Source organism: Zonotrichia albicollis, chromosome 3 (assembly GCF_047830755.1).
Source record: "Zonotrichia albicollis isolate bZonAlb1 chromosome 3, bZonAlb1.hap1, whole genome shotgun sequence".
NCBI lineage: Eukaryota > Metazoa > Chordata > Aves > Passeriformes > Passerellidae > Zonotrichia > Zonotrichia albicollis.
In genome coordinates, this window is record NC_133821.1 from 19,379,375 (window position 1) to 19,401,715 (window position 22,341).

Genomic DNA, 22,341 nt, shown 5'->3' on the forward strand with positions numbered 1-22,341 from the left:
TCCTCAACAGGACCACCCCTGAAAGTCAATTACAAAGGCTCTGGTAGAGCTGAAATATGGATTTGAATGAGATTCCTAGCAGGAAGGCACGGTGGATGTGGTTTTTAATAGATTTGTTTCCTGGCTAGGAGGATTGGAAGGGTTATGAATGTTTCTCAGGGGCTTTTTCTAGTTACAAGCTAGATGCTAAATGAGTATGATTTTGATGAAGAATGCTTGCTGTTTGTTGAGCTTTTGATGTCTGGCAACCTGAAGGATCTTTACTCCTGAACTGGGCCACATCTGTACGCAGTTATAAGTTAAATGATTTGTTTGTTACAAAAATGGCTAAAGATTTCAAACAGAGTACACACAGCAACTGAGACACAGGCATCTTAGTAATGGGGTTGACTTTTTTACTAGTCTAAAAGAGACTGGGTATGATGGCATTGAATCTACTTCAGGAAAAAAAAAAAACTTACTTGAACTTTCACTGTGAAAAGTGTCAGATGTTACAGGTAAATTTATGAATATTTTCATTTTTTTCTCCCATAATTTTTTAGGTATTCACTGATGGTAATGGGTTTTTAAAGTATGGAGATACGGCTGGGGCTCTAGGGAATTCATTCAGCTTTCTCTATTATTTAGTAATTTGAATTGGATATTAGAGAAAGTATTTTTATTTTTTTTTACTTTAATAGTTAAACTAGAAAAGCAGTAGCTTATAATAAAAAATTACTTTTTCTAATTATATGATCTTGTAAGAGTATTGTTTAATTCTTGGTTTATAGTTACAGTATGCAAAAGCTACCTTAAAAGAGAAAATATAATAAGTTAAAAAGAGAATAAACTCCTCAACAACCAAACTGACTTTGAAATTCTTACAAAATAAATGGTCTTGGTACATAATTTTTTAGTAAATCCATGTTACCAGAAGAAAACAGGTCGTCATACTGTACTTCTGTTATTAGACTTCCACTTGCTGGGTTAATAATTTCAGCTTCTATTGCTTCAGATTTTTTTAAGCACTTTTTTGGAAGATTCTGCTGCAATTTCTGACCGAGACATGTAGTCTGCAGATACTCCTATAAGTATAGATCAGTATACAGCCATTCACAAAAGAAATGGTGCATGAACAATATGAATTCACAGAGGACCTGTGAAGAGAAAATTACTTTCCTGATGAAAAATGAAAGCAAGGGAGGAGAAATGAGGTTGAGGCATCTGAGATTAAAACTTGCTCTTCTAATATATAGAATTTTGTCTTTTACTATTAAGGCTCTAAGAACTTGCCAAAATTATTTCTTCATTAGAATGCCAGTCATACTTAAACCTTCTTTTTCATTGTCCCGAAAAAAAATGTTTAAATGGCAATTAATTTTTGTGTAGTGTCTCAGCTTTTAAGTGAAGTACATCTTTCACATGTCTTGTTATGTATATGGCCCTAGATTAATGAAAATTAGGCATTATTTGCCTAAAAGCAAATCTACAGCTGCAGACAGAAATACAAAATCTGTGTTATGGTGCAGTGTTTCATTTTCCTCTCACTTTTTTTCCCCCACAAAAAAGATTTGGAATGCTTTGGGTTCTTTGAGTCAGCTGAGATACAGATGGAGCCAGTCAAATGTGGAGCATGGCCAGCATTCCCAAAAGATGTTTTCAGTTTATTTTCTAGTCAATAATTTCATGGGGAAAAAAAAAAAAAGACGATCGTGTTGACTGTAGTGTCTTCCCTACAGAAAGCAGAGAGGATGGAATATTTCCATGTTGAATTAAAATGCACACATTGCTGAGCAATGAAAACAAATTAGGGCAAATTCAGTAACTTCATTTTAAAAGCAACAGTGAGCTTTAATTGTCATAAATTCAGAACTAATTAAAAACATGTTGACAAAAATTGGACCAACAGCTTGTCATTTTCAAATCTAAGTGAAATGCAAAGTGCTGAGAATAAATTACAGGGTTTGAATTCAGTTCTTAAGTTTAGTGCCTTTGCTACTTGTGGGATATCTCAGAATCTTTTCGGGGGAAGACAGTAGAAAATTATTAGAAAATATTGTTTTCATTCGACTAATATTGTAAAAATAAGCTCTGATCTTGATGTCTAAATATTGAGAACTGGAAATACTTGCCAGTGACTGGGTTTAGATGGGTGGTTCAGTCCTATTTTAACTCCATGCTGGGTGAGAAGTAGACATGTTCCATCTCCTTCCTCACAACATATAAGAAAGAAATAAAACTGAGGACATGGGCTTTAACATGTAGTCCAGATGGGTCCCAAGTCTGGATTATTAAATAAATAGAACCACAAGATGTGCTGTGGCACACAAATTTCCCCCTCAGTATGTTCCCATCTGCTCTGATAATAACTAGGTGTAGTATAAAAAGAAATACTAAAATCCCCAGAGGTTAAATATGTTAGGATTGGTAAATTATCAAAACTTAGAATCATTGAATGGTTTGGGTTGTAAGTGACCTCAAAAATTGTCTAGTTCTAACCCCTCTGTCATGGGCTGGGATGCCACCCACTAGACCAGGTTTCTCAAAGCTTCATCCAGGTTGGCCAGAAACACTTCCAGGGAATGGGGCATCCACAATTTCTCTGGGCAGCCTGTGATGGTGTCTCACTAAGTAAAGAATTCTTCCTAACATCTAATCGAACTATTTCTTTCATTAGTTTAAACACATTCTCCTTGTCCTAGTGCTATCTGCTTGTGTAAAACGCCACTCTTCCTCTTGGTTTTTGTTTTTGGTTTTGTTTTTTTTTTTTTTTTAATTTGTTTTTTTTTTTTTTTTTTTTTTTTTTTTTTTTTTTTTTTTTTTTAATTAAGCCCTCTTGAGGTACTGTAAGGTCCTATAATGTCTCCCTGTGGTCATCCTTGTGTGAGGCCCCAGAGCTGGCCTGGATCACTCCACATGGAGTCATCTCCTCCCCCAGTAGAGGGGCAGAAGGACAGAAACACCTCCCTCAACCTGCTGGCCACACCTTTTATGTTGCAGCCCAGAACAGCTGGCTTCATCGTTACATGGTAGTTAAATTAACATGATTCCTGAATTGTACGAAAAGTACTGTTCTAGGGAGTAGAGATGATAAATTTTCAACCTTGAATCTTCAAAATGTGCAAGGTTTTGCTGCAACTCTCATATGACTGGAATGCTCTTGCAGTTGGCATTTTGCATCTTGCTGCTCAACAGGAAGATAAATCCACACTAATATTGAGTTAAATCCTACATTGATGTGCATACACTTAAAACATGGCACAGAGTGAGTAACTGCAGACTTCAGAGGTTTTTGTTTAGGTGTAATAAATCTATTCTGCAAACACTGGGCACTACTGCTGTATAAGTCTGAACCCTCTTGAAACTAGGATCAAAAATAGCATGGATTTTAAAAAGTGTGGGCTGACCCAAACATCCTTTCATCTCTGGGCAACTTCAATAAAAAGGCTTGTGACAATATACTAGATGTCTCTTAAAATACAGCCCTAAGTTAATTAGTGAAGTGCTCTAGGGTGCACCCTAACACAAGATGTAAATTTACAAGGGCTGTATGTGAAGTGCAGTGATTGATAGGATGTAGAGTAAAAACATGTGATTATTTTGCTCTTTAAAAGAAATCAGTGGCAAGCACACCCGTGTGGGGTTTTGTTCTCTCAGCCAATTACTTGTTTATAATTGAAATTTCCTGAATGACTTTGCAGGCTTTGGCATACTGTAGTGAGACCTCAGAAAATGAATAAGAACTATTTATACAACTAGTGGAAAGACACAGGAATCAAGGCATGTGTAGTAAAGGGCAGAATAAAATTGTTCATGCCTTCTTTGCTGGTTGATGGTCTGGGTAAATCTCAGAATAAATTTAAGTGCCTGACCAAATTTCAGCCTGTCTTCCTTTCAAGGTACTCAATTAATCAAAACCTGCTCTGAACAGAGTAGAATAACACAATTTATCAGCAATGGGGAATGGTTAAGAGCTTAGTTCATTGAAATACCAGTTATGCTGAATTACACAACCCCATGTGAAGGATGGAATTCCTATCCCTAGGAAGGCCAGTGGAAGCTTGGAGCCTGATTTTTTGAAAACTATGAGCCTAATATTATCCAATTAATTATTTTAGGTCAGTTATATTTAATATAGAAACGTACAAATACTCTAGCACACCTTACAAGATAAAATTAGAAATATGTGGGGCTTTTATATGCATGTGTCTATATTTATAGGGGTGTGCTCAACAATCTGAAAGCAGGGCTGTATTTTCTCTCATACCTCATGGCTTAGCTGCTTTTTTTTGCTAACTTTGCTGCATTAAGTTGTCAGACTCAGGTAAGAAATTAATTGCTTCCTTTGATGTTGTAGTGTGTTGTTAAGTTTCTTGTGTTATTCCCCCAATTTATGTATTGTTCTCCCCTATTATGTGTAAAATGGTTTCGTTCCCCCTTTTCTTTCCCGCCACCGTTAGTCTGCCAGCTAAGTTGCTATAGTAACCGCTATTCATAGTTGCCGATATATAATGGCTCCTCCCCTGGCTTCCCTTATAAGTGAAAGTCGTTTCCTCCCTGGGTTAAGTCAATCACCCCCTTTCTCCTCCCAAGTTTCGAGAACCTTCTCCTCTCTGGGGGTTATGGTTGGCTGCCGCCCCAAAGCCCATCCTTTGCTTAATTTTAGTTGGTTATTTAGGTATGTCAATTATGTTTAGGACCTCAAAATATGTATTATTATTGGCTAGCTGGTTTTCCCTACCTTTTCCCCCTTTTTCCTTTAAAAACCCTGGGTAGCCCCCGGTTCGGGGCCATTTTGCTGGGTGTTTTCCCTCTTTGATGGTGCTTCTGTAATAAAACCGACAGCCTACCTCCAGCAAATGGTCGCTTCCTAATTCGCCTCACACTCGTGCCGCTCCGAGACACCTCCCAGCTCAGCCTAAGGCCAAAGACGCCGAAGGGGGCTGGTTTCAGATGTGCGGGGGTGCTGGCCTTCACCCCTCACTAGCTAGCCGGATCCCGGGACTCAGTGCGCCCTCGCACACTTTGAGGTATAATGAATACTTTGCTTAAATTATCTTTTTGTCCGACAAGAAAATACTTAGCTGAGAAAATTTAGTACAGCAAGGTTCATGCAAGAACAGGTTTTTCAGTGTTCTCTTATGCAATTTAGAGTTGTTGACCTTTAATTAACAAGCCTTTCAGTGGTGCACCTTACTGCAAAAATAACCAAGACTTTTAACACTTCTTCATAATAATCACCACTGAGTTTGCTTGTTCTGTGTATTTAAAATAACTATAAAAGATTTTCAAATACCACAAACAGAATGTACTTTTTATATACTATAAAGACCTTTAGTAGCAAGCCCTTAGTGACTTTTTGTTCAGTTACCATGGTAACTTTGAACTTTCTGTAGCTGTGGAAAAAAACATTCTTTTTTCACTATCAAGAAAAGTAGTGCTTGCTTTTGAGCAAGAAGAAAAAATGGACATAGTTTATCAAATGAGCTTGTATATTTTAAAATGCCTTTTTTAGAATACTTTGGTTTGTTTTTTATTTAGGTATCTAAAGAATTACTGAAATAGAGAGGAAGGAACTAATTTAATGAAAAATTAATGAAACTTAAAGTTCAAAACCAGGGAATACTATATATGTATACATATTTACAAATGGGAATTAGATTGCATTCATATAATTGGTTAAAGGTCAAATGTTATCTTTGTAGTGTGAGCCAGCTCAGATCTTGGAGAATTTAAAGAAAAAAATCCCCAAAACATAATGAAGTTTGTACTAGAGTTGTGCTTTATTAAGTTTCTTATTTTCAAGTGAAGGATATGAGTGTAAGATATGAGTGAAGTAGAAATGTGTAGGAATCCCTTGAATATTGAATCTTGCTGTGGGAAAATGTTTAATGTAATGCAGGAAACAACTACTCTTGTCGGCAAATTGCTTGAAAATAATACAAAGATATACTTGAGCTATTCATGGTCTTTAACATCAAGCATCTTTATTTACATTAATTTGAGAAAATATTGATAGGATGATTCCTTTGTAACTTTTTTTTTGCTATTTGGAACAAAAAGATTTGCATCTGGAAATTTGGAATTATCTTTGTGATGGTTATCAAGGCAATATGTTGGTAAGCAATTAAAATGCGTGATCAAAAACCAGCACAGGATGAAATCTCTGCCTTGGTAGTATAAACCCTGAAAGCTTTCATTAATTCCTGCTTGCCTTTATTATATTAAACATTTTTTTAATATTCTCTTGATGAAAGCCAGATTGCTTCTAATTACAACACAGGTGCTTTTGTGATACTATAATAGAAAATACTCTGATGTAGCAAATCAAGGAAAAATAAGACTTTATGAGCTTGCTCCAGCTCCGTTGCTTGAAAAGAGTTTGTGTAGTCAGCAAACTTCCAATGGTTTTACCAATGTCTGGCAGGTTCACCCCATCAAGTTTCCTCTTTTCCTTTCTTTTCCTCTTCAAAACTGTTTAAAATGTGAGTTTTATTTTTGGTCAATCATGTTGCTAATGGAAAATAAGAAAAAATATTGTCTGAGATGGGAGATAATTGTAAAAAGAAACCAGTAGGTGTTTTTCCTTGGTGAATGATACAAAACCGTGTTTGATGTGAGGGATTGCTGATCAGAAACATCTGTATTGTCTGTTAGGGAGGAGGTCAAACCTTAATTTTTTTTGATTGATATTGTCTTATAGAAGCCATGCTTTGTTCCAAATTAACTATTTTGGGATTGGGTATTATTGTTTTAATACAGTGTGGAAAATAGAGTTTTTGATTGGGCTTTTTTCCCCCAATGTTATCCCATTATGATAGTCTAAGCAAGAATAATAATTTTTTGATCTAATAAATGCCAGTCTTGCTTCAAAAGCCTTGAATTTGGGGTTGATAATGTTTGGTTGAGACACAAAGTTTTGTTGCTACAAGGAGCAACACTTTGTGAGGAGCTAGGCATCAACTTGAGGAAAAATCCCCAAAATTAGGATTAGATTTTAAAATTAGTTTTAGTGTGTAGCTTTTTATTACACAGCCTAAATATTTGTACACAAAATACTTAGGTGGAGCTAATGCCTACATCTCACTTCAGAATAGATTGTATTAGCTTCTGGGATATAATAAATCCACTGGGCCCAATGCCTGAATTAACATAATAATTAAAGTTTCAGCACATTGTTGTAGGTCACAGTAAGAAAATGTTTAATCTTTCTCCCTTCATCTGTGTACATTCAAGGCACTGGGAGGTCTACAGAGACTGAATTAAATTTAAGTGTACCAGAAATGAGCAGGGTGTTTTAAGAAAAATGTGAAAAAGATTTAACTTTGTTGGGAGCTGCTCATAATTGGTTTTGTTCTGACAATAAAAGATACAGCAGAAATTGGGTCACTACACAAGTTACAGCTCAATTAATGGCAGAAAGCTGTGGGTGTATAGCAGCCAAAACACAGAATTATCCTGCATCTGCCCACTTGAGGCTTTGGGGTTTGCTTGGTTCATAGATCATTGTCTGTGGTCAGCTGTGCCTGTAGGAAAAAACAACTGCTGGGCTGCAGTGAGTAAGCACAGGATGTTGTAGATCATCTGAAAGTTACTCTACAAAATGAGTGTTAAAGAGAAGGAAAATGTGCTTTTCCAAATGTAATTCTAGGCTTGAAAAATTGATGGCATTGAGAGGAAGATTTAATGTCATTTTATGAGTCTTGAGTTGTCTTGTCCTAACACTACTAACTAACCAGGGAGAAATATCTGGATGGTGATTATTGCACCACCAGAAATGGGTCAAGATACAGCTTCTTTTGAAACTAAATTGGAAATCCATGGTAAATTCCTGAGTTTTAATAGAATATTTAGCTGCATTTTCCCTTTATTATGAAGCAGCTCTTTGCTAATACAGGGGGAAATGGATTTAGTAATTTAATGACTAATTTCCTTTGCTAGGCATTCAGTTGACAGAAGACCCACAACAGGATGGGTGAAGAAAAGTTCTGTTGGTGTTTTTTTGTTCTGAGGAACCAGGGCAGGCTGCTGCTCAGCTTTTCATAGTGCTTACACAAAAACTTGGAAGATGAGGATAGAAAATAAAAATGGGGAGCCTGAAGCTGCTTAAATTAGTCTGTGTTTCTTGCATGGCAGCATGGCAAGTTGGTTATTAACTTAATATTGGGGGAGTAGGGAAAAAACAAGAGCTGGAGGAGCTGCCCTTGGATACATCAAACATTCCTAATTTCACGGCTAACAGACTGATGAATGCTGCCTGCTTTTGCTTATGGGATGGAAATGCCTCAGTGTGGATGTTGTCTCCATAGCCCCAGACAAAAGTACAAACAAATAATCCTTGAATAATGAAATAATCAAATTATCCTCCAGTTAAATTGTGTTTTACCTCTAAATTTCAGTTTAGGAATCCAATGAAAATGAACTCAGGTAGAAGTGAATTAAGAAAGAATGGACTGCTAGTCTGCAAATTTCTAATTTAATGACAATTAAGGAGAATTCTTAATGATTCACATACCTTTAATTTTAAACCATTTATATCTGTAACATTTCATCTGAGTTCTGTGATATGATGTTACCTCAGAAATGGAACTGATGGACCGGATTCTAAAGTACTTTAAACACAGCTTCCTATTACTTTTGAATCCAAACCCTTGGGAAGTCCATAAGTTGTAGAAGCCTTGGGGAGAAATAGATATAATTACAGAATGATTTCTTGACAGAGGCAGTAATTCCCTCTCCTGAAAGTTCAGAAAGGTTTAAATTATTTTGTGAACATAACTGACCTGGTGTTTCTGTGATGAATGCTAGTGTGTTTTGTCAAGAACTCTTCAATTTTAATTAATTGAAAGTATCCAGAGTAGTAATCAAATAGCTTTAGAAGTGTAATGGCATGTGTTCAGAATCAAATATCGTGTTTATTGTGCATAAAGGGCTTTACTTACTTTCTCAGGGTGCTATAAAATGAGGAGGGACTTTAGAAAATCAAAACTGTATTCAGCAATACAAAGAAAACAGTAGGGTTGTAGAAGAAGATTGAATTAATAGCCTAAGTCAGAGTACAAGCCTTGCTTCTGTCACTGTGGCTACTGCACAAGGGCATTTTCCTAATGTAATAAATGCAAAGCCCCACCAGCCTCTGGAGCTGTGCATCCAAACAGCTGATGGGTAATTACAGGAGACCTGTGAGGCACAGGTGGGAGAGAAAAAGTGGGGGCTGTTGGTGGGAGCATCTGTGTTCAAGTTATGATTTGAAGCAAACTTTCACTTACTCTATATTGTAGAGGGATTTTTTGTTATTGTTTTGGGGTGGTGGTTTTTTTGTGGGTTTTTTTTTTTTTTTTTTTTTTTTTTTTTTTTTTTTTTTTTCTCTGAGAAGAGAAGAGGTTTATTACATGGAACGTTTCCATAGGATTTGTTCTATGCCTCAGTATTTGTGTGTGAATAGTCAGTCTGGTTGTAGTCCCTGCTCCTGGTTCCTGTGTGCCTTAGTGTGGGATCAGCAATCATGCTCAACCTGCTCAGGAGGAACCAGCCTGTGGTTCCTGATGTTGTTGACACAGTCTTGCATTTTTTTTCCTCATTGGTTAGGAGATGGAAGTTTGTGGAAAATCGATGTCAGTTGCTGAAACATTTGGTGAGGCATACAGGCTCCATTGCTTTTATCCCTGCCCTCTCCAGTCAATGGCTTAGTGGAGTACCAGCAGCACAGTCTTAATGCCTTGAATATAGAGAAATTTCAGACCCTGAATGCAGATTAGATTCTTGAAAAAGGAAGAGTACCCAAACCTGAAATTTATGTAATGTGCTTGTCAGTAGTGTCACAACTTTTCTCTTTTGATTATCCTTTGTAAGATATGTTAAATTATTTTTTCAGTTATGTTTTGTTCTGTAAGTGTTATTTGGATGATTACAGATTTGTTTCTATTTCATATCTGTAGGGCAGAAGGCTGTAAATAATTCTAAGCTCCTATGCAGTAATAATAAATATTGAAGTATTTTAAGCAGATATTTTAGACAAGTTCCTGGAGGGGTGAAATTACTTCTTAATATCTAATGTTTCTAAAATGAGGCAGTATCTCTGACAGTGTCACTCTTTCTATCTCCATCTGTTTTTCTACCTCTTCCATTACTTGAGAAATGAATTGTTATGTTAGATCCATGCAATGATGCAAATATGTTACATGATCTATGACACTCTAAGTATCTCACCTTGTTAGGCATATTTATTGCATAAAAAACAGCATAAAGTACCAGTGGTGCAAATGTGCTGTCTTCAGTGGAATTTACCAGCAGATATCTTGGCCTAGTCATGACAGCAAATCTTTCTTCTAAAATATCAATACAGCACTAGAGTCCAATTATTTTTATACTCTGCTAATCTTTTTTTTTGCTTTTACAGTGTTCCTGCAGGCTTCTATAAAAAGACTATTGGTAATCTCAGCAGGGAGGCCTCCTTATCAAGTAGTTTCAAAGACTTATGACTTCTGAAAAAATAAGGAGGTAATACTGAATTAATGGAGAAAGAAAATGGGTTCTTCAAAAAAACTAAATGTAAAGTATATATAATGCAGATTATTTTTCTACTTGCAGAAGTTTTCTTGGATTTTCACAGATTTGATAATAAGACTTGGAGGGAGTTAGGAATCTTTTATATTTTTGAAAATACATGCCTAAAATGGTCCTTTAAATATAAATCTAGACATAGCTCTTTTTATATGCTCATAGCTGAGAAGAAATCAGTGCACATATAGTTTGAAAGCTATGGTCAGACTTAAAACCTGCTTATCAATTTTTGTAAGTCTCATTGAAAATAAAAACTGGTATCAAGCGTCAATATGGAAAGCTTTATTTTGTTGTAGCTTACTGGAAGTATGTTAGAACATTATTAAACTCTGTTTAAGAGTGAATGTTAGAGAGCCAGGAGCCAAGCCCTGGTATTTCTTGAAAGGAAGAATAAGAGATGCTGTGGTGAAGGACCTGGGGTTCCTGGTGGACAACAAGCTGTCCCTGAGCCAGCAGTGTGTCCTTGTGGCCAAGAAGGCCAATGGTGCATTAGGAACTGCAGTGCCAGCAGGTCAGGGAGGGGATCCTGACCCTCTGCTCAGCCCTGGAGAGGCCAATCTGGAGTGATGTGCCCAGTTGTGGGATCCTCAGGATGAGAGAGATGTGGAGCTCCTGGAGCAGGTCCAGAGGAGGGCTACAAACATCATGAAGGGTCTGAGAACCTCTCTTATGAGGAAAGGCTGAGGGAGCTGGGGCTGTTCAGCCCCAAGGAGAGAAGGCTGAGAGGGAACCTCAAAGTCTCAGAGGATGGACCAGGCTCTGCTCAATAGGACAAGAGGCAATGGGCATGAACTGATGCACAAGAGGTTCCACCTGAACACGAGGAAGAACTTCCCTGTGCAGGTAAACCTGAGCTGGGATGGATTGCTCAGAGAAGGTGTGGAATCTCCCTTGCTGGAGAGATTCCAGAACCATCTGGACACAATCTTGTGCCTTGTGCTGTGGGATGACCCTGCTTGAGTAGGGAGAGCAGACCAAATGTCCCTCTGTGGTCCCTTCCAGCCTGACCTATGCTGTGATTCTGTGAAATGATAGCAATAATTCTCTTGTTTAAAAACTAGCAGGTGTTACTTAAAACACTCGAAGGTATCCATCAAATTGCTTTGAATTGTATCCTCCTTTATCCTGTTACGGGGGTAAGCTTTAGAGAGTCATGGAAAAAGGTACAGGGGAATGGATTTCAGAGCTTTAATATTTCATTGATGTCTTGCTATGTGTTTAAGCTTTTCCATACAACAGAATTGCAATGTCCATAAGTGGGTTTGTTTTATGAAGTGGCTTTGTAGCGGCAATGACTTATTTCAGCAACACTTTTTTCTCAAAACTCGTTATGTCCTACTAGTCCTTTAAAACTTGATGTAAGTTGCATTGATGGCTATCTGTGATTATTAGCAAAAAAACCTTACATATTGTCTTTGCAGTCATATAGATCAGATTTTGAGACTGCCACGTGAAATTATCATCTGAATCTCTCTCTGGTTGTTATTTACACAAACCCCTGGTGTTATATTCAGTGAGAGGCTCTTGCTTATGTGGACAGTGCTTTTTCCTCAACGTTTCCCATGCTCTGAAATACTATGGCCTAAGTTTTGATTTGGAGTGGAAGGGGGTATGAAATACAGTTGTATCCTGTCAAACCACTACAAAAATAATGGTAGTGTTGTTTTTTTCTTTATTGTCTTGGAAAGAGAGTGATTAAAGAACCAACAATAATGCTAGAAATGCAAAAAAAAAATAGTTGCAATACATTGGTGTAGAATATAATGTGTCATACTTTGGTAGATTTAATGAATCTTTACTGTGTTTTCCATAATAAAATTTCTTAAATTAGTTTTAATTCAGTTTGCCTTTTCCCTTATTGTTAACACCCTACTTTTATATATTCTTTTATCTGACTGCTGCACACAAAATACAGATAGAGAGATTTTTTATTATTTAGGTTTATTCTGATCTTCAGATGTGATTGGGGATTTCCAGTGACTGCTGATTAGTGAGAGCACTGGCCAGCATACAGCTTAGCCAATCTTTGCTTCTCAGCAGGAGTTGCAGTGCAATAAGAAAGGTCTCTGAAGGAGAAAACCTAAGATAGAGAGAAGAAGAGTGAAGGGTAGCCTTGAAACAAAAGGAAAGAACCTGAAAGTAATAGGTCAAAACATTTCTAGGAAGATATGTGTCAGCCTCAGGAGATGGTAACAGCACTATCTCAGCCATCAAGGTTTTCTGTGTGATGGGAAGTCATTTTGAGTGTTTCATCTGAATTTTTAAATAGTCATTTACTGATTCTGGATTTGCCCTTGAATATTTCTTCCCATGCATATGCAGGTCGTGGCAGTTCTGTGTAAATACCTGTGGGTGTTTTCCTCTGTAAAGCACACGTAGTTCAGCTGCTCTTATTGCCATGACCTTGACCGGCATCCCTGCTATACAAATAGTTACTAATATTTTTTTCCATTTGCTTCCATTTTGAAATACACATTTATTTTTTTAACTGTGGACACACAGTCGGTTCTTCTTTCCAGAGCAGAATGTTTTCTGTTCCTAACCCAATCCCCTAAAGGTCTGTGCTGTGCTGATCTCTTATATGTTTGTTGTCCTTAGTGCTTTCTCCATCAGTTACATTCATAAAGGTAAAATATCATCAATCATTGTAATGCTCATTAATAAATTTGGAGGAAGGTTATCTGAATTTTTAATGAGATTCATCAGACATTAGAGTTGAACACCACTTTTTCAAACCAATTTAAATTTGCACTATTCTTTAGCTCACTAAATGAAAAATCTACCTTTGTCATTCTTTGGAAGAAAAAACTGTTTCTAAAACCACTATATTGAATTTCTTATAACTCTTACTTCAGTTTTGAAAAATGATATTTCTGATCCCGTAGTTCATTTGAACACCTGACCTATGTACAGATGGTGGGAAGGTAATGCTGGAGTGCCGAAAGCAATATCAAATGTATCACAAGAAGGCATATTTATCCTGATACTACTTCTCATAGGCAGCATTAAGTTAAAAAATATAGTTTCGACTCAGTTATTTTCCATGTGACAATTTTTGAGATAATGAAGCTCAAAGACAATTTTCAACTAATGCTCTGCCTGTCTTTGAAAAGTTTTGAGCTTCTTCTCTATCCAGAACTAATCAATAAAAGAGTTCTTTTACTCTTTGTAGCTGACATAGTAATTCCTTTCACTTCATTTGAAGAGGCAGGCTTGCAAAGAGATATTAGATGGCTTGTTTAGATCAAATATTTCTAGTGTAGCAACAGGCCATTAGCACATCTCTCTGCTTGTTATTTTGAACAGCAGATTTCTTCAGCTTCTCAGATCACTTTACTTGCTGTAGGATCCTTTCATAGAATTTATTCTTCGTGTGCTCAGTAACTTGCAAAGATTCTTCTGTTTTATATGTGAAAAATCTTTCTTAAATGAGACTATCCTCAACGGGCTGGAAGATGTAATAAAATAACTGTTTTCATATTGAACTTCCATGCTTATAGGAAGACCAAGAGTTATAAATAGCTTCTTCCAAACATGTTTTTAAGGCTCACAGAGAGATCCAACCAACTTTTCCCAAATGTTTTTATGTAGATACTCCTTCAGCGATACAATCTTAGGCAGAGACAGATAAAAAACTAAGTGATGGTTTTGTCAGTCCCCTCTGGAAGGTGTTTTGTTTTACCTTTTTCAAAACCTTGCTGGATCTGTTTTTACTGTGTCAAATGCTGCATATTCCTGTAGCACCCCTCTGAGACAAGAGCAAAACTGGTTTTATGGCAGAGGCTCATCGTGTACATTATACCATTGCAGTGGCATTCCCCCTGCATCTCTGGAAAGCTTATTGCTACAAAGGGCTTCTTTTAACAGGAGTTAATTAGGACTAGAAAATTGCTTGTTGTTTTTTATTGCATCTAAACCCCAGGACATGCTGCACTAATCCTCTTGTGCTGTGTGGTGCCATAAGAGAGGTATTCAGCTGATGTCTCAGAAGTTTCTTATTAGCTTTGAAACTGTTCCTTATCAGATCATTTAACTCATTAACTCTTTCTACAAATAAAATGTGTTAGTTGGGGATTATTTTCTTCCTTGTTCTTTCATTTGAAATGTGTGTTTGAATATAATCCCAACAAAGTAAAAGGAATTTTTTGTTCTTCTCCTATTCCACATTTTTATTTAGGACAATGAAAAACAAATGCAGCTCATTTAGAGAACGCTCAGCAAGGAGTGAGATGCTACTGCTTCATCCAAGAAACGCTACAGAAAATAGGTTTTCTTCTACAACAGAAACTGCTTTCAATTTTTGCAAGCATTTCTGCATTTGTTTTTTGCTCAGTCTTTTGCTCAAAGCATATTAATTTTAAACTTGCATTTACATGTTATATACTTATGAGGAGTAAAATTAACACCACTATTTTTTAAAATCATAATGTCAGTTTTTCTATCAGTTCTGTAAACAATCTGATGCTGAAAATCTGTGTTTCTGATTGGAAGCTAGAAATCTGCATTTTACAGTTCAGGTCTAAAATCAGTAAGAACCTTGAGGCCTGGAAAAGGCCTTTGGAAAGTTGCCCAAAGTTGTCCAGCATGGTTTTTAACTTGCTGCAGAAACTGGAGCCTGCTGTCATATTTCTATTCTGGTTTCCTAACTTATTACCAAAATTCATAAATGAGTTTTAAGGCAGCAATAAGGTTGAGTAATAGTAGTTTCTCTTGTGAATGTAGAAGTGATATGAGAGTATTTTCACCTTCTAGCAACTTAGTATTTAATGTACACTAAGATGGCACCATTCCTAAAAACTCCTGCTTGCTTTCCTCTCCCTCCCCAATTGCAAATGTGCTTTTCAAGTGCCTACTCTGTGTGATTAAATAAAAGGACATGAAAATTAGTGAGGAAATTGCATGGTGCAGCCATTTTAGTTATGAATTTAAATGGCTGTTTAGCAAAATGGAGTAATTTATCACTTATCTAGTGTTCCCTGCAAGTCATTTATCATGAGTAGCAACTATCATAATTTTATTCTAGTCTGAGATGGTGAGAAGGGATGAGAGGTTCATGCTTCTTGTGACTGGCCACTGATTTAATGATTGTGTGTGAAACAAAGCAGGAGCTGGAAAACTTTCTCAAGTTTCTTTGCATCATGATATATCTGAATCTGTATCAGTTATGCTTTTAAATGTTTCTTGGCAGGTAGAATTTTCTTTGCACCTCATTTTACTGCAATGGACACTGGTTTTATGTTGGGCACCAGCAGTGCAGGCTTTGGTGCCCAGGATCACAGGTGCAGTGTGTTTTTTGAGATAAATCATGTTCTGATAGTACATTCCAGGAACAGGGATTGTGGCGGTCCAAAGTACTCAGCTATAACATCTAAAACACCTAACCAAAGTTGTTCTTTGTCATGGTTTTGAGAAAAACCATGGAACATTTTCTGCCACAGAAAGGCTTGGATTGGTTCACCAGATCACTGAATCTGTGCAATGAATACACATTTCTACAGCCTTTTTTTTCTTTATCTTTTTCTTTTTCTTTTTCTTTTCCTTTTTCCTTTTTTTTTTTTTTTTTTTTTTTTTTTTTTTGCAGAAGGATAATTTGATACAATAATAAGGAGCCCTTGAGAAGTAATTCCTCAGTCCTTCAGAATAAATTGCTTATGGTCTTAAATAACTTCTCCAGTTTTTTTCTCATGTTGGGCTGATCATGACTACCTCATAATGCAATTATTTCCTCACAATGGGAAGGGGACACAAAAGTCTGTACTTATTGGAGAGGGAAGGGAGCATTAAAAATAGGAAATAAACATGTAGATATTTCCCAGCTGTGGATTTGGAATCATGAATCTGATTTTTTTTTTTTTGTCCAAATTGCTTTCTTGGAATCTTCTGTGGAGGCTGGTTTAGAGGGCAAGGAGTATAGTTTCTGGGAAGGAAAGGAAAAAGATTGTGAGAAATGAAAGAAAGCATGGAAGATTCTTTCGTGAAAAAAAAAAATTATTTACAATAGATAGTAACTGAAAACAGCTAGTGCAGAACAACAGCAGTACTTGTAAAAATTAACTCAACCCAACTGATAAAGCAGATCCTTTGCATTCTCTCAGAATTAATTTCTTAGGCTTTATCACAATTCCATCATTTTTGTTGGAATTAAGTCTTAATCTTTTTAATTAGACTGAATTATTTTGGTTCCCTCTTTGAGTGCCTGTGTTTTATTTCTAGATGCAACCTGGTCATCCTTTATTATGTGATTGGGGGAAAAAGTCAGTCAAATTCAGTATAACATTTTGACAACTACTTTATGGTATTTTTAATTTTGTGTCTTAAGATCCAGTAAGTGTTGTATTACTGGAAGGGTAAAGGCTGGCTTCCTAAAAGAGCACTGTGCTGAGAAACCTGGTGCATGATGCATCCTGAGACTCTTCCAGGTTCAACAGTGTGCACATCAGGTGGAGAATATTCCTTTTGTATGGAATAGCAAGCCATGAGTCTGCTATTGCTGAAAAGTTTGCATAGAAGTAGCAGTTCAGGCTGCCTGGTTTTATTGTCTCAGTCATTCTTGTTAATGGCCTTTCGTCTACGTGCTGGTTTAGTGTAGTTTTCCAAAGTTGTACTACTTTTTCAGAAAGACTTTATAAGTTTAAGTTGATGGTGTAGCAGATAAATGTTTGAATTTGAAATTGTTGTGAAATGGAGCACTGAACAGTACATCTGGGAACATACTGGACTCTGGTTTGGCATAATTTATTTATTCAGAGCACATTTAATGTTTTGAAGATTGTAGAAGTAACTTGGTTCTTAGAAGTAGAGTATCTGTGGTGTCAGCTTATTTTCTCAGTAATTATTTTGGCAGACAGATAAATTGGCAGCACTCTATCAGGCTTTGTTGTATAATAAATAAAAGTTTATTACCTAAACCCCAACAACCCATGTGACAACATAGGTGTTGTCACATAGGTTGTTAGGGTTTAGGTGATAAACTTTTGGGTTCTTCTTATGCAAAGGAACATTGCAGCTATGAGTAAACAGATTTAATTTACTCTTGCTGCCCTTTTATTTCTTTTGTCTATGGTTCCATTATTGTTCCTACCTAATAAGATCGAAGCATCTAGTCCTATGTATGTGATTTAAATCAAGCATGGAAACATGATCAAATTATTATGGATACAGCCAGACCTAGTTTATGATGTAATGCTGCCAGTGGGATGGGTGGATGTGCTATAAAGCTTAGCATAGTGCTTAGGTAGGACTGTAAAATCTGCTCAGGCTCATGGAAGTATTGCTTCCATGTGTTTTATCAGACTAAGGGTTCAATGAACTTCCAAAGAATTGAATACTCTTGAAACTGTTGTTGACTTCATTGGGGCAAAGAAACAAACCCTTCCTGCAGCAACAGGTGCTTTAATAGAATGCTTCTCTTGTTTGAATCCTTTCTGTGACACAAACAAATTCTGCCATTCTATATTTTCACATCTCCTGTAATTCTGGACTTTCACTGCCATAATACACTAAATTTTACAGTACTCAAAATTCAGAATAAAACCATGTTAAACTCCTTTATGGTGTTCATATTATCTTGTGCTTTTCTATGCAGGTAATTACATTTTAATCATTAAATGAAGTGTGACACTTCATACTGGCTAGAATGACTGCTATGCATTTTTAATGGTTTCTCTAAGTGTCATTAAGTGATAATTTGAAAAAATAAACAAACAGCCAGCAGTTTACACAACTGGTTTTTAATGAAGCCTGTTCTTAATTTGCTTAAAGGATCAACAAAATTTGTGGTATGAAATGTAGCAACAGATTGAGTGGGCTTTTTTTAATCTAAAACATTTGAATGTTTTATGGATATTTTTTAATGTCCATTCTAAATACATACATTCCTATCAAGACTAAAATAGCACATCTTTTTTGATATTAAGAACTGGATACAGTGTTGATTACCAATATTGTTCAGTGGCTTTTCTGTCTTGTGATGAAATATTTTGACTCATGTGCCCTCTGCTCAGCATGCTAAAAATTCTTGTTTTCAGTGACAAAGCACAAAAAAAAGATTTGTAACCTGATTTCCTCTTGGTTTTCCTGAATCTTTGGTGGCCTGTGGCAAACCTGTGGCTGTTTTACCTCCTCTCTTCCCATTTTGGATCTGGGCATGGCAAGGCAGATTTGGAGTGGCAGTGGCAAATTGCTTCTTAAGCACAGTGCTAGAATGAGGGCAGATATGCCTAAGGTTTCATCCAAGTGATCATAAGAGGGAAGCTTAATTTTTTGTGAGGAATTAATTACTCTGCGGACTGCAGAAATGTGCAGGTATTCTATTGGTATTCTCGCCCCTGCTGCAAATAATTATGTAATATTTGCAGTTTGGCCAAACTAGAATATTGACATAGAAGATGATTGAATTGATGGCATGGAAACAGCATAAAAATAGAAAATAATGGGTATTTTTGGTTTGTCAGATGAGCAGAAAATATAGTTTGATAGAAAAAGCATGCAGTTTGTGCCTTTATCCACAGCGTTCATGTTTTTTCACCAAAATGTTTCCTCTGAAGTAAAATGCTATGCTTAGTTTTATTTGTTTTTGTCGTTTTCAAGTTAAATTTGGTTTTTAAACAAGTGAATGCTAGTTTGATATAAATCAAATAATTATGTAATTAAACCATGCAAATACAAGTAATTTGCTCAAAATTTTAAATTTCATGGTATTGCATATCATGGACTATATTTTGAGCTATAAGCTATAAGCAATGAGAGAGGATTCAAAAATTAACAGTGAATTCTGCAGGGGTATTGCTTGAAGAATTACTCAAGTTTTTTCTTGGATTAACTGCTTGCTTTTTCAAGTCCTTGTTTAGGAATAATTTATTTTAAGAGAACCTGGCATGTACTTAAGTTCCATACATTTTCATGTCTGAATGCTCAGAAGTAGTTTGCAGTGCGTAATGTGTGTACATAAATATTTTTCATGTTGATTCATTTATGTCTTCCATTTTTTTTGTGGTACAGCCATTAAATACCTGGGACAAAATTACAAATACCAGGTTGCTGCATCTGTTTTATCATCTCTCCATTGTAGGTATTCATGCTGCTTTAATATGCCTGTGCAGCAAGCACACATAGCAAATAAATTTGTGTTTGAGTGTTTTATGCTTTTATTAAATATTTATTAGGTGAGATGCAGGCTGCTGCTTTGAGTGAATTGAAACCCCAGAAAATGCATTGTTTGTGAATCCTTTATGCAGCATGAGGCAAAGTGTTCACTACTGAAATGTGTAAGCGTCCAGAATGTGTTGCTATACAGCTGAATCTTGCTTTGGGCTGTAAAGAGAGCATAGTTAATGCACAGTCATTTTGGGTTTCTTACATTGTACTGTAGTATGATTTGGCTAATGCCAAAATAAACCCCCCACAAACTCCCAGGGAAAAAAAAAAAGGCAACCAAAAAACCCAAACAAAAACCCACCAGGAATTCTTCATCAAATCTGAGAGAAAGCACTTCAAGTAAATAGGCTAATAACTTCCAATGTTCTTATTGCAAAGCAAAGTGAAAGCAAAATGCAATCTTGTCTGATCTATTTTGCAGTAGTCTCTGAATTTTCTCTGTTATCTAGGGAGAGGCATTTTGAATATCCAGGATCAAAGTTAGTGTATAGGCTACAATAGAAGAAAATACACCCAAAGACCTCTCAAAAAACCCGTGTCCTCATACTGGTTTTTTGCAAGTTCTGTCATTCACTGGTCTCTTAAAATCACACTGTTATTCCCTTAATTTATATATTTATGCATCTGTTTTGGATTTGTTGTGATGGTATCACACTTGTGTGCAGCTCTGTCCTGGAGATGTTTATTCCCAAGAAGGATGAAATTTGCTATCCTTAGGTTTTCACACCTTCGTTCTTATACTTCATAGAACCTGCAGGTTTTCACTGGGATTTTACTAATTTATTATCAACAAAACAGAAAAAAAAAGTTGCCTTTTTATAGCTCTAACTTCATATACCTCTAAACAGATAATTTTGGCCTTTTTTTATAGCTTTAAACTCCTTACACCTCTAGAATAAGGTCTGTGTATGCATTAGTGTAAAAGATTTTAGGAGAAATGTAATCTCCATATATGTCATACTTTTCTGAGATTGAAAGCTCAGCTATTTGTTTCACCTTCAGGATAAACTGAGAAAAATAACTGGTATGGCACCTACTAGATAGTAAAAGTACATCCCAGAAAAAAAAAAAAAACCCCGTTAATTTACTGATTCATTTTAACTTGCTGTCTGGCACAGTGCTATATAAAGCTTTAAGGCAGATTCCTAAATGAATGCTTTGTAGCTTTAGTTTATTCAAGACCTTAGGCACAGCTACAGGAAGTATCTAGGTTACTGATTCTTTTTGAGGTGTCATAATTTTAGTGAAAGTTGGGAGGGAAAAGATCTGTTTTGACTGGAATAATGCTTTGGTCTGAATACCTGAATGTTATATATTTAGGTGTGATTCAGATCAGATTGCTTAAATAGCATTAATACAATTGCTGGTGCAGTTTATTTTCCAAGATTAATCATATACATAAAAATTCTGTTTGAGAGTAGTTTAAAAGTATGTTCACAATAAATCTCATTTATCTCCTTCCTTCATGGATTTTAAGTGTTTTAAATTAATTATTTTTTGATACAGTGCTTACACTAATACTGTCAAATTAGCAATGAAAATAATTCCTGCAAGCTGCCTTTAATTAAGTGCCAACGATTTGTTTGTTTCTCTCCTTTTGTTTGCCAGGGAAAGAAGAATATATTGCGACATTCAAGGGATCAGAGTACTTCTGCTATGATTTATCTCAGAACCCCATACAGAGCAGCAGTGATGAAATAACTCTGTCCTTTAAAACGCTGCAGAGGAACGGACTGATGCTTCACACAGGAAAATCGGCCGATTATGTCAATCTTGCACTGAAAAATGGAGCTGTCTCCTTGGTCATTAATTTGGGCTCAGGGGCCTTTGAAGCGCTGGTGGAACCTGTGAATGGGAAATTTAATGACAATGCCTGGCATGATGTGAAAGTAACCAGGAATCTGCGTCAGGTAACAGTACAATGGATACAAGAATAACTGACTTTGTTATGAGTAAATGCTTGATGATTTGAAAAAATTGCATATTGGATGTTTAGCAGGCATTTGGTTAGTTTTTTTATTTGCACAAGGAAGGATATTCCTGCCACACTTGAGCAGGGGCATATCTAGAAAGTAGTAGGGCGAGCAGCTGTCTGAGACAGTACTAGAGAGAGATTTTCAAGACTTGAGCTATAACCCAGTGTTTCTGCAGTGCAACTGTCTGCCCTTGCAGCCTTGCGTTAGTCAAGGCCAACAACTTTCTGAATTGCAACTCTTTAATTTAAAGAAATGTTTAATATCTCTTCCTATTTTCAAAGTGGGCAGTAAATTTGCTATCAGATAAAGTCTATGCACTGTGTGGAGGCATCCTGCATGTCATGCCACGTTGAACTGAGAGCAGCAGTAAAAAAATATCTAGGACATTGCATGCTTACTCTTGGTGGTGTGCTAGGGCATTTGCAGTTCAACAGTCAAATTTGAGGTTGTGGTGGGGGGAATGAGGGTAAAGACAATACCATGTATGTGTGTATACTGTATGTGCTAAGTGTACAATATATGCACGTATGTGGCTCAAAACTGTTATGTATACTAATGTGCTAAAATATTTTATTGGTAGTATCATGTAACTTTGTGAAGTGCTATATTTTTCTGCCCTAAATGTTTGTCTTAAGTAATATCATTAATATATTTGTTGTTTCTCTAA

General features: G+C 36.3%; 1 protein-coding gene across 31 annotated transcripts in view; it reads left to right on the forward strand.

Annotated features, from left to right (window-relative positions):
• The window catches only part of NRXN1 (neurexin 1), a 693,385-nt gene that overhangs the window by 209,911 nt on the left and 461,133 nt on the right, over positions 1-22,341 (forward strand). For all 31 annotated transcript variants that reach the window (XM_074536869.1, XM_074536872.1, XM_074536888.1 and 28 more), the window contains one exon: positions 21,307-21,608. In XM_074536869.1, the coding sequence (XP_074392970.1) occupies positions 21,307-21,608 (302 nt within the window). The remainder of the gene's footprint in view (positions 1-21,306; positions 21,609-22,341) is intronic.